This window comes from Chenopodium album, chromosome 14 (genome assembly GCF_948465745.1).
Source record: "Chenopodium album chromosome 14, dcCheAlbu1.1, whole genome shotgun sequence".
Taxonomy (NCBI): Eukaryota; Viridiplantae; Streptophyta; class Magnoliopsida; order Caryophyllales; family Amaranthaceae; genus Chenopodium; species Chenopodium album.
In genome coordinates, this window is record NC_137847.1 from 49,618,315 (window position 1) to 49,635,196 (window position 16,882).

At 37.0% G+C, this 16,882-nt stretch overlaps 3 protein-coding genes across 3 annotated transcripts; 1 reads left to right on the forward strand and 2 right to left on the reverse strand.

Annotated features, from left to right (window-relative positions):
* Window positions 1-332: 332 nt before the first annotated feature.
* Window positions 333-4,170, reverse strand: LOC145579450 (lipoyl synthase 2, mitochondrial-like). The gene is made up of 4 exons (XM_081636696.1): window positions 3,664-4,170; window positions 1,755-1,966; window positions 806-1,185; window positions 333-703 (listed from the first exon to the last, which is right to left on the reverse strand). Exons 1-4 carry the CDS (start codon window positions 4,104-4,106, stop codon window positions 572-574), a joined length of 1,167 nt encoding a protein of 388 aa, XP_081492822.1. The 5' UTR covers window positions 4,107-4,170; the 3' UTR covers window positions 333-571.
* A 3,009-nt stretch (window positions 4,171-7,179) lies between these two features.
* On the reverse strand, window positions 7,180-13,166 carry LOC145578241 (uncharacterized). The gene is made up of 6 exons (XM_081635597.1): window positions 12,742-13,166; window positions 12,002-12,634; window positions 10,256-10,682; window positions 9,539-10,197; window positions 7,734-8,921; window positions 7,180-7,605 (listed from the first exon to the last, which is right to left on the reverse strand). Exons 1-6 carry the CDS (start codon window positions 13,164-13,166, stop codon window positions 7,557-7,559), a joined length of 3,381 nt encoding a protein of 1,126 aa, XP_081491723.1. The 3' UTR covers window positions 7,180-7,556.
* A 1,642-nt stretch (window positions 13,167-14,808) lies between these two features.
* On the forward strand, window positions 14,809-15,561 carry LOC145578242 (uncharacterized). The gene has a single exon (XM_081635598.1). It carries the CDS (start codon window positions 14,809-14,811, stop codon window positions 15,559-15,561), a length of 753 nt encoding a protein of 250 aa, XP_081491724.1.
* Window positions 15,562-16,882: the final 1,321 nt, after the last annotated feature.

Below are 16,882 nucleotides of genomic sequence, written 5' to 3' on the forward strand. Positions count from 1 at the left end.
GTACTTAAATAAATGTAAACTTATGTAATATTGGTGATAGAAATATTGATGGTCAAACATACATTTTGAATAAGCACTATATCATGAAACGGAGGTTGTATGATACTGATTACAGATTTCATGCTACACACACTAGTACACTCAGAAGAAGGGAACAAAAATAAGTAAGTTGCTCAAGCTGTGCTGATTTCTTAGTGAAAAAAAGTCGGGACTTAAGTTTTATTATACCTTTAATAAAAAGGGGTTTGTAAAGACTATATAAGTACAGTACAGAGAAGAAAAAAAGGAGGGGGGGGGGGGGGGGGGTTGGGGGTGGGGTGTCCCATTTAAAATGGAAGGAATCTGGAAAAATAAAGAGGCATGATATCATGAATCATGGCTGAATATACAAAAAAGCAAAAGCCACATGAAGAAATTTTTTGCTTGTGTATGACTTTATGAGGTTAGAGCTTTCAGAGAGTATTCATCAGCTAACAAACAATTATAATCACAGTAATTAATATACAAAGAAATCATGCAAATCCAACAATTGAACAGCCATTAAATCACGGAATTGTTCACCTCCAAAAAATTAGGAGCTAACTGCCGTTGATGCAGCAGACGATGAGGTTGCTCGATCTGCATCTATCATTGACTTGATGTAGTACTCACCAGCTTTGTATGAAGATCGCACCATGGGACCAGATGCCACATACCGAAATCCCTACAGGAAATTCAAAAAACATGATTAGCTGTTGAAGCTTAAAGAGACAGTAATCTTGTCTGACTTGAAAGGCCAAGCAATTTCAAAATGCTTAGAGCATACCATTTCCATTCCAAGTACTCTATATTTCTCAAAAGCTTCTGGAGTTATATACTCCGACACTGGCATGTGGCGCTTTGTCGGTCTCATATATTGACCAAAGGTCATCACATCAACACCAGCTGCTCTCACCTTTTCCATAGTACTCACTACTTGGTCAGGTGTCTCACCACAACCCAACATTACTGATGTCTTGGTTAGGGTGCCAGCAGGAGCGTATTCTTTAGCCAACTTTAAAACATCTATAGATTGCTTAAAGTTAGCTCGTCGATCTCTAACAACACTCTGAAGTTCTTCCACTGTCTCAATATTGTGAGCAAACACATCTAGCCCAGATACAGAAACTTTCTCAACACAGGCAGCGTCCCCACGGAAATCAGGAACTGCAGAAGTTGCAAAAATGACAGTTAGAAAGGCGAGTCTTAAATAAACAGAGACACAGATTAAAGATTTAAGAGGCACACAAAATAAGAATGTTTAGCCCTGTTTCCAAGTATTCTGTAGCCTAACAGGAAGAGAGGACATAGGGAGGTATATGTAAAGCCTAATCAATCAAACCAGCACCATAAAAAATTTCAGTTAAGCTACTGTAATTCTGTTCTACAGCTACCTCTAGCCGCCACCCCTCCCCCCCCCCCCCACCCCCCCACCCCCCCCAAAGTGATGACAATAACATTGCAACTACTTCACACTGGAAGGTAGCTTACTGAGGAACTCCAATATTTGCTAGTTTGGTTATTCATTCTCAGGGACAATATCCGAAAGAGTATAGAAGCTGAAAGAGCATGATGAAGCACGACAATCATTAAGTACAGAAAGTGGACACACTATTGATTATCTTCCTAGGGTGCATGTTAAGGGCTAAATTTGGTGTCAGAAGTTGATAAAACAGCAGGACTTCTCATACAGACAAAATTGAGTAATTTAAACAGTACAAAGAAGTTTCTTGTACCAAGAGCCTCTATCAGCATAGTTGGCTTTAAAGTCTTCAATTTCTGCACAGTCTCAGCAAAGTGGCCACTACCCTGATCAGGTAAATCATCTCGGTCAACACTTGTAATTACTACATAATCAAGGCCCCAGGATGCAATAGCCTCAGCAACGTTAGTTGGTTCATTTGGATCTGGTGGGGGAGGAGTTCTGGATGTCTTGACATTACAGAACCTGAGAACCAACATATTATAATCTTACAAAAATATTCGCAATATTACTGGAAATAACAGGGAGCTTAAGCAAGCAAATAGTTCTATAGGTAAAATTATAAAGGCAATCACGAATTGTCCACATATGAAGCATACATAATCCTATTACATACCATGGAAAACCACTAATACCTTCTACAAATGATGAAAAACTACCAATGATGGAAAACCATCAAATTGTAAGGTCTGAGCCCGTCAATGGTGCAACAAAACTGCCGCAAGCTCTAGCAAAAACTTAAAGTTTACTAATATAAGGCCATATGCAACAATGCAAATGATCTTCTCTAATTATATTTTCCATGTTAGTATGTAGGAAACATCCATTCCATAAAAAGATTTCACAAACAGCAGAAAACTCATTAAGCACCATGGTATTCTAGGTAAACTTGGAGTATCAATATCATTGCCAAAGTCCTTGGTTTCTGACAATGGTAGAGTTTGCAAAACAGTATAGGACCAAACAAGTGGAGTTGTCTCCAATATCTATCAAAGAACCCCTAGTTAAACGGTCCAGCCTAGGACTTTGTGCTCTTGCTCAAAAGTATAAGATTCCAAGAATGGGCTGGGTCTTACACAATTGGCAAGAGCCAGGTTCCACGTTAGGGGTAAAGTTCTGGGTTAGGGGTAGATTCCATTCTAATCAGTAGAAAGTGGCAAAGTTAAGAAAGTTTTACTAAGCCCAGTTTCGAGGCAAGCCCTAGAATTTCACTCATCAGCAATCCTTCCGCATAAGCAATTTCTTAAGCACTACATAAAAAAGTTAGTTCTATCAAGTATCAACTAGAGGAATAATAAAATTGTCTTCTGATTCAAAATTCTCACTACAAAACCATAAGAGAGTTCAAATTCCACTCACATGAACATAGCTTAAACCAGATTTTCCATCATTAATAATGCCACAGTCCAACATCACATGCTAACAGCATTTGATTCACTAATCCCCTCCCCCCTCTTCCTCCCCTGGCAAAACCTAAGTGGTATATGATATAGTATGGTATGTGGTATATGATATAGCGGTAGTGCGGTACACACATTAACAAAATAACAAGGTTAACCAAGATAAGGTAGTACCATTCCAATACTTGTTCCACATACCAGAGAACCAGACACTAGGTTCCAAATAACAGTGAAGCTAACATTTCATAATTCAAATAAGCAACTCTACCACACATTGCCTAAGGAACCACAACTTACGAAAATGAAGGTAAATATAACTACAACTACAGTACTCCAAACATCTAGAATTTAAACAAACAACCCAACATGAATTCCCAAAAATCCAAAATTGGAAGCACATTACAAGTGACTTCATCTCAAATACCAGACAATGTCTTATCTTCTCAAAAATCAAATCTTTCCTACCAAATCAAACAATCAACACTTCATCCAACTCATTTACCAAATTCTTTTCAATCCAACCAACTACAAATCATTTCCACATTTATGTATACATCAAAATAACACCAGACAAAATCAAATGTATAATTATAAACCATTTTACACCATCAATTCTATACCAACTAATCAATTTTATCCAATTTACGCAGTACATACATCAAATGACGATCATTTCTAATAATTTACATAAAAATCAACATCAAATTCATCAAAAAGCAACAAAATAAATCAAATTGAAAAGCAAATAAAGCAGAAACCAACCTACAACCGCGAGTACAAGTATCACCCAAGATCATAATAGTAGCAGTAGCAGTCCCAGTCTCACCACCAGACCAACATTCCCCTAAATTAGGGCAACGAGCTTCTTCACAAACAGTATGCAAATTCAAATCCCTCAATTTCTTCTTAATCTTGGTATACTTATCACCTCCAGGAATCGATTCCTTCATCCATTTAGGTTTAGGAAGAGGCTTCTTCTTCGTCCCAACTTCGACGGAATACTCTTCGTTTCGCTGCAATCGGATGAATTCATCTAGGGTTGGAGATTCGTCGGCTAATCGACGTCGGAGAGATTCTAGGGTTTTGGATTGGGGTTCGCGAGGAGAGAGAGTGGATTTTGGGCGGAGTTGGAGGAGAGAGATGACGGATTGTGGATTGTTGCGGTGGTTCAGATGGCGGAGGATGGGTGTTAGCCGAGGATACATTTTTTTTTTTCTCCTCGGATTTTCTTCGTTTTTCCTCCCTTTTCTCGGCCTTTACATTACCTTGTTTAATTTCTAGGTGTCAATTCGTGTGTCCGGATCTAAATTGGGTTCGGTGAGGATAGATGAGGTCCATCGGTCTATTTTAAAACTTGAATCATGTTAATTAAAGTAATCACGCGAGTCAAAATTTGAATCAGATATTTTTTCAAGTCGGTTTTGGATAGGGTTGGGTCGGGTGTGGTTTTGAGATTTGACACCTCTCTTCCGATGTGTGGGTTCGGCTTGTTAACTTGATTTTCACTTGTCTGAATAATTGTTTGTTTTGAACTATTTCTTTCATTTTGGGAAAAAAAGTTTTAAGTAAAGTGAATTGGAATTAACTTGAATAAGGGCCTATTCTGATTGACTGAAGTGAGTTGAACTGAACTAGACCGAACTGAATATTTTATGAGAGAAGGAAATTAAGAACTGAAATGAAATTGATCTGAAGAGAACAATCCCTAAATCCAAATGAAATAAGCTTAACCTAGAGTTAAAAGTTTATTTGATATGATCTACTATTAATCGTAATTAGAGATTGTATTAAGTTTCACGCTATTTTTGATATTTTGATACGACATACAAGTATATATTAGGTATGACAAATTGAACAGAAAACTATCAGAATTTGGCAACTTCATCTCTATAAAAAGGTAATTAATCTCATGATAATATGTCATATTCCATATAGAGTTATAGATCATATGTCTTAACCTTTTATAGTTTCATTCACTTTCACCCCAATGCAACACTGTACTATATACTACCAACTAAGCTTGCAAGCATATGTGAGCCAGAAATTGTTTGAATTTGCATTGAATTGGCAGATTGTTTCTTTAACAATGATAAGCAAAATTTGATATTTGGTATTTAATTTGTAACAATTGATCAAATTTAAATACCTTAGTGAGTTTTAAATAGGCGGATCGATGAAGGAAAAAAAACATAGGTGGATTTAGTGGTCACCACTTTCACACTTTGTACAAAAAGAAGCTATGTATGGTTGTGGATTTGAGGATACCCACTCCATATTTCATTTTTGTGGGATAAAGTTTGTGGATTATTTGTTGTCAAATTTAAAGAAAAACCCTATTAAAAAAAAAAAGAGTACATAAGGAAAGGGTGAAACCTAAAGGGAATGTTTTAAAATCGTCAATTTGATTTAATTAATTATGGAAATATTCTCTTTATATATATATGAAAGCATTCCCATTATATTTGTTATTATAAGTAATAATCATATTTTTAAAGGCTACTAACATGATTTGAGGGTTTATCTATTTTATTATACTCTAATTTGGCTGATAAATTACATTATTCAAGGGTTACTATTCTCATCAATTAGAAATTTTCTATATTAATTTGGGCTATGTATAATGGATCCTAATAAAGTAATAATATTCAAGTTACCGCGTGATCATACATCTTTATCTCTAATAACTCTCTGCAAAAATTTGCTCATTAATTTTGGTTTTTTTTTTTTTTAAAAAAAAAACCTTAATTAAAGAATTGCTCATTAATTTCCTGATTAAATAAAAGATCAATTTGTATGTACAATTATCGATTAGAAGACTGGAAAAATCAATTATAAGGCTGGACAAATATTTAGATAGTGTATATAATTCACAAAATCTACGTTGCAAAATTTGTATGAAGAATCGTATAATAAAACTAAACTTTCATTAATGCAATCAAATTAAACAACCGCGTACATCGTATAATCATCCACAGATATTACTACTTTGAACTACATAGTACATAAGAACACAACATATACCAAGAATATTTAACATAATAGTTTAAAACCAAAGAAACTTATAAACATATAAAACCACAAACTGCTGGATTTTAATTCTTCTTAGGGATGTCTTCTTCGGCAGCAACCTCTTTAGTCTTCTCTTCATCTTCATCAATGTCTTCCTTTGGACTCGAATCGACTTTTTTCACTTCCAGTGTACCAAGATTGTCAAAGTCAGAGTCGTAACCCTCTAACTCGGTGCAATTGTTCCATTCATCTAAGCCGAAACTGACCGTAACAAAATCCGTTCTCACGCGCATTCTAGGCTTCCTAGAACGTGTTACTACTCTTGGTTTATTCGACTCTTTCTTCACCCCCAACAACTTTATCGTCACCCTCGCATTGTCACCATCTCCATTGCCGTGGCGGTTTTGGAAATCAGAGGATTTGGGACTCATATTTGAAGATTACGAATGATGTAAACTTGGTACCAACAAATTCAAGTAAAGACTTCTTTTATTGACCGAAAAAAACAAAGACTTGGAACTCAAGAATATCTCAAATAATTTGAAGTATTTTTGGAATGATAGAAGTCATGAGCTACGGAGTATTTATAAGGGGTTGCAAAAGCGGTGTATGTTCTACGTGATCAACAAGATATCCAAAATAAATTTGATAAAATTTAACCAACATTATGGAAAGTTATATTAACCCAAACCGACTACCAGAATCCTTGTATATCACTAATTCACTACATACTACTACGGTATATACAGTATACATCAATTGGCCCCTTTTTTTTTCCTCTTCAAATATATTGATGATTTTAATGATAAAAAATATATACGGGAGGATGGATAAAGATTATTCGTATGTATAATCGAATCAAACTTTTAAAAACGAAAATGAATGGAGTTTAATTTTTCAATAACAATATACGAAGTACTTATTCAATTTTTCACAAATCAGAGTAGTACAGTATAATTTATCAAAAAGATATTAGAACAATTAATACTTTTTCTACTGTATATGGCTTTAATAATTTGAAGTCTAATCAAATACTTATTCCATTGCACTGTAGAATCAATAAAAAGTAAATTAGTTCTTCAAAAAAAAAAACCTTTAATTTTATTTTATTTAAATAAAACTTAAGTTGTGTGATTTGTTTGGTTTTGATATAGTCAAGGATATTTTAAGGAATAGTATTGTCAGATTATTTTTATAGATTTTTGGAAATCTAATTAAGATTAACTTTAGACAAAAAAATATATATTGCAAGTAGTAATTGCCAAGAGTGTATGCATAGCACGCAAAATACAATATCATATGATTCAACATTACAACCAGTTGATCAAATTAATAACAAACGTCAAAATGGTTCAAAACTGCAAAAGTAAAAAGAAAATAAAATTGCAGAGTCACAAAGTCTGCTTGATCAAACACACACTTGGTCGTCAAGGACAAAAGATAGATAGCAGGTCCAGCATTTTCACATCTAACATATCTCAACAGTCAATTGCACAGCTATGAGATAAGAACATGAAAACGAGTTATCGTGTAGATATATATACTAAGCATGAAATCGTATACTAGTAGAAAGATAGTCGTAAAAAAGATAAGATGCAGTTCAAACCTCAAGGTTTCTAAGTTTAATTTCATCAGTGTACGCGCACTCACAGTTTAAGTTTGAATCCTTTGGCTAAGAAACCATCCAAATCATGCCTACAAAGATCAAGACTCAAGAGTATCAAAAACAGAAAATCCAATATTTCCAACACCATAATGTATAAGAAACCATAAATAGAGCAAAATTAGTCACAAATCACAGTGAAGCAAATGAAAAACAGTACCTTTCATTCTTGTTCCTACTTTTCTGAAATCCTTTGGGTGGTTGCTCATGAATAACTGGGACATTTCTTGTATTGTTGCCAATCGGAACAAAACTACTTGAACACAACACAGTATCAAATGCTTTAGGCAGGCCGGAGATTTTGACATAATCAATTGTCTTCTTTGTCAAATTATACCAAAGAAATTTTTCGTTATCTTGCTCAAAAAGGATTTGAGAGCCATCCTCTGAATATGTTAATGGCTTCAGATAATCGAAGCATCTGATGACATTAGGCTGCGAGATGGAAACCAGTTTTGTCCAAGACTCGGCATAATAATCATCCATCACCCACAAATCAAAGCTTTCTTTAGGGTACTGGCAGAGAAAACAAAGACTACCCCCTAAAAGACCAAGACTCATGCAGAAATCTGTGTCAACATAATTTGGCTGTGTAATCACCCTGCATTTCTCCACTCCAAGATCAAAAGCTATGAGTAGATTCGAGCTACTGTACAAGTCGGAACTTTGACGTGCCACCCAATGCAAAGCTCCACTTGAATAAACTCCATAGCATAGATAACAAACAAAGTAAGGAAAATGATGTATCTGTTTCCAACTTTTGGCTTTCAAACTATATACTTGAACTTCAGTATGAACTGCACCACCTTTGTGCCGGTTGTGCTGTTGTAGCATAACGACTATCTTGTAGTCATCAGCAGTGGGATCATAGCCAAATCGATGGATAAAATAACAGAACACAATGAAAGCATGCTCGAAATGAAAATCAGGACAATGAATTTTTTCATGTTTGCCAGTATAAAGGTTCCAAAGGGCGAAATTCTGGTCCTTGCACAAGCAGATCAAGCCATTACAAGAGCCCACGATATCTGTATATCCATCGTCACATAAAAGTGGGTGGCTGATCTCAGTGACCTTATTAAGCAGCCGAGCATTCACTGACAGCAACCTATCCCCCTTAAGAATCAGTGACAAACCACTGTTGCACTTCCTCAGAACATCAAGATGCATCTTAATAAACTCTGGCCCATGAATGAGATTGTACCAGGTCTTGCAAACACGTTGAATCTGCATAAGGGTCTTAACAGGAAGCTGAGAAAATATATGACAAAGCACTTTCTCTGGAAGGGTTGCTAAGGGAAAGCTCAACTTTATAGGTTGTTCCTTTTGCCTTGTCACATCATAATTTCTGGAATGAACAAAAAAAAAAAAAAAAAAAAGAAAAAAGAAAACAATGTTGTCAATGAAATAGGTCTTTCCAATATAGATTTTCAAAGTGCTACTATATCCTCATAAGTAATCTATAAAAATAAAAGGCAACTAAAAGCATAAGAAAACCATAAGTAGGATTCTTATCTTACAAAGGCAAATAATATATATGTAACCTAATACATATGTATAAGAAACCATAACTAGACAACTAAAAGCATTTGATAACCGGATAACGCATTTATCATACATTCTGAATATTATAGCATTTCAGAAGATTGTGTTAAATTTTTATACATAAGAACATTACCCTTAGGGATACATAGAGCAAAACCCTTTTCAATGAGAACCTTATTTGTTGAATCTTTACTGCCAAAAAAATAATATAGCACCAGATAAAATATAAGTAGCAGTGTAGCACAACAAGAAAGAAAATAAAATATTGAACAACTATGATCCAAAGAAATCTATGCAAGTAGTCGAAGTAGAGAAAAGGTACACACCAAAATGAACAAAAACTGTAAACAACAATATCCTGGTGAAATTAACAAAGCAGCTGGAAGGTGAAAGTAAAGATCAAGATATCAAATCTGCTACCTTGTCTGGTTCTTATGGCTGATATTCTCAGGATCAAGTAGACTTCCAGAAAAGACCTTTGCTCCGAATAAATTTGGCAGGTGACGTATGTTAACATGCCTAATTGTCTTCTTTTGCAAGTGATACCAGACAAACTTTTTAAAGTCTAATTCCAACAGAACTTCACTTCCATTCTTAGAGTACATCAATGGTGTGATATACTCAAAATATGTAATTGGCCTTGGGTGAGTAATTGAAATTAGTTTGCAACATTGATTAGAATCCTTCATCACCCACATATCAGCACCGTGTTTTGGGTATGTGCAAATTATACAAAGAGATTCTCCTAAGAGCCCCAAGCTCATGTGGAAATGTATGTCATCATATTCTGGTTGTTGCACTACTCTGCACTTTTCGAGACCAAGATCAAACGCCATAATTAAAAAGGAGGTACCATCCATCTCATGCCTTGGCCGTGCAGCCCAGTGCAATGCTCCATTTGCAAAGACACCAGGGCATGCATCACAGATAATGTAGGGGAAATCATCAATCCTTCTCCAATTGTTGGCTTTTAAACTGTAAATATGGACCTCAGAACCAGCAAAGGTGTCACTATCAGGGTCCAGGAAGCCATATTCATCATAACCACAAAATTGGTTACACTGCAAACACTGGACCACCTTTGTAGTCATCAAAAATAGGATCATATCCAAATCCACAAATTAACGAGTGATAGACATTTGAAGCATTTTGGGACTGGGATTCAGAAATAGGCAACCTAAGACATTTTCCAGTCAGGGGATTCCACAGAGCAACATCTTTATGTTGGTTGGCTATACACAACAAGCCATTGCATGAACCCTCTATATAAGTCCAGCCCTCAGGGCATGTCAGAGGGTGTTTGACCTGAACTGCTCTATTCAGATTAAGATCAACCATATGCAGCTTCTCCTCTCTAATAATGAGGTTCAAGTTTTCATTGATTTTTCCAGACACCTCAAGATGGTTTTTAGCAAAATCAGGTTCACGAATAAGACTATTCCATTCCTTGCAAACACATCTTAACCGTGAAAGGGTCATAGCAGGGAGACGAGATAGTATGTTGTAAAGCAGAATCGTTGGGAGTGTTGCCAACTGACTGCTGAGCTGCCCTGATTGCGCATTTCTGCAATGTGTCAAAAAAGCAAATACAATAGCCAACAAGTTAGTTGTTGAAAACAAATTAACTATAATTCATGGTCTCAACATTTTCTCAACATGAAAGGAAGAACAACAACATTATTCCTTAGAGGAAACCGAGTAATAAGGTCTTCTACCACATAATCCTTCCGATATTATAGTATATAACTCTAAATAAGAGCTAAATTCCTTTTTCAACCTAAAGCCATAACAGCATAAAGAAAGAAAAGCACAATATGTAAATCAGCAAATACAATCACAAAGAGATAGATAACAATATAGTAACAGAAAGGCCTAAGTCTTGAATCTATTGTTAAGGCCATAACCAAATTACTTAAATATCTAAAATCAAACCTACACTATGAAAAGTACTCCCTCCGTTTTTTTTTTTTTTTTTTTTTTATTTTTTTTTTAATTTGCATCACTTTCCTTTTCGGGGTGTTTTTTTAAATGCATCATTTTTATATTTGATAACTTTATACTATATTTTATCATTTCTTTCTTTTACTTTAAACCCCACTCAACTTATTTTATCATTTCTCTCTCTTCTATGGTTCCCACTCAAATAATAAAAATATCTATTCTCTCTCACATACTTTCTTTTTCATGGTCCCATCTTACTTTTACTATAATAATTTATTCACCCCCTCACAATTTTATATTACTCTCCTAAAACTTTGTGCAATTCAAAGTGATGCAAATAAAAAAAAAAAAAACGGAGGGAGTAACATAAAAGATCTAACGCAACTAGGATAGATAGATATAATTATGTTAAATAAGACCATCTCCAATGGTGAAACTAGAGGGAGTTTCTTTAGGAGAGAGACAGTATTTTTTTGCAAAGGATACCAATAAGTTGGTATCTAAAGTTAGCAATTCCAAAAAAAGTTGCTAAGTTTAGATTCTCAACTTTGAGTCTCATTTGACAAAAAGTGTGGGCCATTATCAATATTATAATATGTTTTGTGATTTATTTAAGTTTTAATTCTTTTTTTTCCAAAAAAATAACTTATAATATGATTTGGTGGGCCATAAATTGAAAGTGACATTAGTATACTTTAGAAAGTCTTACCATTGGGAAATTAGATTTCACATGAGTTGCTAAATTGAGAAATAGGTTGGGTATCACCTTTGAAGGTAAAAAAATAACTCATTTTATATTTCAATACTCAAAGTTGAGTCTCCCCATTGGAGATGGTCTAAGAATATGCAAAACAACCGGTCATAAAAAAAGACAACAGAATCACAAGAAATTTTATCAAGTTACAAAAATAAGGGGGAAAGAACTCCAACAGATTTTGATACCTCTTCTTTTTAGGCTTTTTCTTCTTCTTCTTTTTCTTGTGACAATCAAGTGGAACAAGGCTTTCCACCACCAGTACAGCATCAAACGACCAAGGAATACCATGGGTGTTCACCTTCTTGGCTCTTTGCCGCTTCACATCAAGCCACACAAGTTTGTTAAAGTCTTGCTCAATAAGAACCTTCTCCGAACCATGCTCCTTCGAATAGGCTATAGGCTTCAAAGCTTCATAGAAACCAAGACTATCCCACTGAGGAACCGAAAAGACTAAACTCCAAGACTCCCTCACACCATACTCCTTCATGATCCACACATCATTCCTAAGTTTAGGGTAAATGGCCAATACCATAAGACACCCTTCAAAAACTCCCACCTTAAAAAAGAAACTCGAATCCACCCTCGAATAATTAGGCTGTGGCACAACCTTATAATCATCCGTCTCAAAATCGAAAGCAACAATCAATCTAGACCCATCCGATACCGGCTTTCGAACCACCATCCAATGCAAACACCCATTAACAAATGCACCCCAACACATATCATAAACAATGTAATATTCACAAGGAAAATCCCTAACCCTTTTCCAAGCATTATCCTTCACACTATAAACCTTAACTTCACTAACATTAAAATCACTATATTTAGCATATGATTGAATAATACGCACCAATTTATAATCATCATTAACATGATCATATCCAAAACCATATATAATTGTATAATTCTGTCACATACAACATACCCAGGAATATCAACGTCAGAAACGGGTAAAACCCGATGTTTTCTCGTTGCCGGGTTATACAAAAACGTCTCCATTGTATCCCCATGCTCCAAACAAAGCAATCCATTGCAAGAACCCACAATCTCTGTTTTTTCAGGATCAGAATTAAAGGGGCAATTGATAAATGTGGCGCGATTCAATGTGGGATAATCGACGGAGTAAAGATGGGGATTTTGATTGATGAAATTATCTTGTAGGAAACAATCTTTGATCATTAGAGTATGATGAGTAGGGTTTTGCAAGGAGTTTTTCAGATGAAGATTTATGAAATCTGGGCTGTCGATCAAAGAATGCCATGATTTTGCGACGCATCGAAAGCGTAAAAGGGATTTGACGGGAAGTTTTGAGAGAATTTTGGTGATTAATGGCGTCGGGAGGTCAGCCATTGTTCAAGTGCTGCATATTATCAAAAAGGGGAAGGAACTTAAGGAAGTGTGTTTGGGTGAAAATCAATTTAAAATTAAAATTTAGAATACAATTCTGAATCCCTTTCTTATTTTGAAAACCATACAATTCTGAATCCCTAATCATAGGAGATTAGGAAAACTCTGAGCATTACCATTATTCATAAATCACAATGCGTACTAATATGTTACGCAGTATAATAAGAGTTTATACGAGTCTCGCTCTGGGGTATAGGGTTCCTATCTCGGGGAGGTCAGAGTTAGTTCTCTCTTGCGCGTTCAACCCTAACTACCCTGCTGCGGGAGTCTGATTTGTGGAAGGATGACGGAGGATATTGTAGAGAAGTGGTTGAACTTGAAAATCACTGCAGAGGAGGAGGATATTGCGGATTTGGGAGCTTCAGATTCGAACTCTCAGGAAAGCAAACTTGCCCTTTCGGTGGTCGGCAAATTGTTAACGGTGAGATCGTATAATTTTGATGCTATGCAAAGAACTTTGAAACAAATTTGGGCCCTAAAATGTAATGTAGTGTTTTGTAAAATTGAGAATAACCTATTCATAATTCAATTTTTCCATTGGCGTGATAAGGAGAAAATCCTTGATGGAGCCCCGTGGAACTTTGATAATCAATCAATTATTATTGCTGAAAGATATTAATGGTAATGAGCAGCTTGAGACCATGGAGTTGAAATTTTGCCTTTTCTGGGTAAGATTTTATAACTTACCTCTGGATAGTAGGTCAAATTCTGATGTTCGTGTGATCGCAAAGAAGTTAGGAGTTGTTATGGAGGTGGAAGAGGATGAATTGGGGTGGGATAAATCCCGTAGAGCTCGTGTTATGATTGACACATCGAAACCGCTACGTCGAATTCAGAAAATTAGAAATAAACAGGGGTCAGTTACTGTGATTAATTTGAAGTATGAGCGATTATCCACATTTTGCTTCATGTGTGGAGTTATAGGTCATACAGAGAGGGATTGCCCGAATGTAGAGAAGGACGACGAGCCGGAAGAGAAGCAGTGGGGTCTTTGGCTTCGTGCTTCTCCCCGTAAAGGACGAGCTAAGCTGACAGAGGAGGTGGCTAATATGCGAGCTGCATCAAAGAAGGCTCTTGTTTTTACCTATAAACTGAAAGAAACGATTGTGGTGAATAGGGGGACTGGAACTAAGGAGCACGAATCGTCTATGACAGGGGTCACTGGAGTTGATTTTACTGTCCTATTCATTGAGCAGGGGAAGGGGGAGGAGCAAGGAAAACAGAGGGAGGGAGAGGGAGTCGGGGTGTGCGCTGAAGGGGATATGATAGAACTGGGAGGTGGGGATGAAGATGATGTAATTGGTGTGGGGGGAGGGAGTTTTGAGCTGATTTTTTCAGCAACGGAGGGGAGTATGGCAGGAAAGAAAATAAGTAAAAAGTTTAAAAGAGGAGGGAAAATAAAGCAAGGGGAAGATGTGTGCAAACTGGATTATGAAGGGGAGGTTTTGCTGGGGAAGAGAAATAGGGAGGAGCATGATGATCTCTTGTTGGAAAGGGGATTAGTATCTAAGAAGAACATGGTAGACAGTGATATAAACGGATGGCGAAAGGCGAAGGTGGCGAGTGAGCTACCCCGCCAACCCAAATGAGTGTCCTAAGCCTTAACTGCAGGGGTTTGGGCAACGCCGCTGCAGTTAGTAATTTTCGGAACCTGGTTCGGAAAGAGGCCCCGTCTCTTATTTTTCTGATGGAGACGAAATTGAGTAGTGGTGAAATGGTGAAAGTTCGATCGAAATTAGTTGGATACGAAGGCTTAGCCGTTGATAGTTGTGGTTGGTCAGGGGGAGTGGCTTTGTTTTGGTTGAAGGGGATCGAGGTGGTGTTAAGATCAATGTCGATTCACCACATTCATGTGATGATAACAAAGGGGTTAGGCTCGGCTTCATGGCGGCTAACGGGGTTCTATGGGTGGCCAGAGGTTCACAATCGTCAACTATCTTGGAAATTGTTGTCTCGGTTGGCTTTGGAGTGTGAAGAACCGTGGGTTTGTATTGGCGACTTCAACGAAATCCTTTCTGATGCTGAGAAGAAGGGGGGAAGAGACCGTGCTTTGTGGCAAATGGAAAATTTCAAGGAGGTTATTGAGGTACATAGCTTGCGGGATGTGCCTTTTTCGGGATATGCATTCACCTATGATAATGGTCAAAGTGATGAAGACAATATCCAATGTCGTCTTGACCGTGCCCTTGCTACTCAAGGATGGATGGATTACTTCCCTATAGCGAAAGTGATTAATTTGGAGCGTGAGTGGTCCGATCACGCACCAATTCTATTGAAGTTGGATGAGAAAGGGGATACGAAGGGTTGGGGAAATGAGAAGATTTTCCGGTTTGAGTAGTTTTGGGTTGAACATGAAGGGTGTGAAAAGGTGGTGGGAGAGGCGTGCCGGGGGGGGTTTCTTTTGATCGTAAAATGGTTTTGTGTGCTGCAGACTTGAGGAGATGGAGTGATAAGGAATTTGGGAGAATTTTTAGAGAAATAAGAAAGAAAAGGAAGAAATTGGGAATATTAAATAAGGGGCCCCATTCCAAAACTCGTGTACAGGAGAGAAAAAAAGTTGCGAAGGACATCAATGAGTTGCTTCATGCTGAGGAAATTTATTAGAGGTAAAGGTCGAGATCGATGTGGTTGGAGGCGGGTGATAGAAACACGAGCTATTTTCATCGTAAGGCCTCTCATCGTAGCTCAAAAAATAGAATTTCCCACCTAGTGACAGAGAATGGTACTAAGCATGAAGCACCGAATGAAATTGAACAGGTGGCGGTGGAGTATTTCAAGAACCTGTTTACTTCATTGGCTCCTTTGAGTTATGATGATGCTTTATGCGGAATTGAACACCAAGTTTCCGAGGAGATGAATGCTACTTTGTGTGCCTCGTATACCAAGGAGGAGGTATTCTCGACTTTGAAGCAAATGCACTCTTTGAAAGCTCCGGGCCCGGATGGTATGTGTCCTTTATTTTTTCAGACTTATTGGCATATTATTGGTCATGCCGTTTGTGGTTTAGTCCTTGGAGTTTTGAATGGGGGGGCTATTCCGGATAAAATTAATGATACATTTATTGTTCTGATTCCGAAGAAAAAGGACCCTGTAATATGACTGAATTTAGATCGATAAGTTTGTGTAATGTGGTCTATAAGTTGATTACAAAGGTATTTGCCAACCGTCTTAAGCCTTTCCTGTCGTAGATTACTTCCATTAATTAGAGTGCTTTTATTCCGGGGAGACTGATCACTGATAATATTTTGGTGGCTTTTGAGCTTTTTCATCATATGAAGAATTCCGCGAGTGAGAGTGGGTCTTTGGCTTTGAAGCTGGATATGGCAAAAACGTATGACAGGGTGGAATGAGGATTTCTAAGAGCAGTGATGATCAGGATGGGGTTTGCAGATCAGTGGGTTGATCGGGTCATGCATGTGTTTCGACAGTTTCCTTTTCAGTTCTGATAAATGGAGCACCGTCCGGGGAGTTTACTCCGGCTCGGGGTTTACGGCAAGGTGATCCTCTTTCCCCTTATCTCTTTATTTTATGTGCGGAGGCTTTGTCAGGTCTCCTGACAAAGGCTGTTGACTCGGGGCGGTTGCATGGTATTAGAGTAGCTCCGACGACTCCCACCATATCTCACTTATTATTTACGGATGATAGTGTGATTTTTGCTA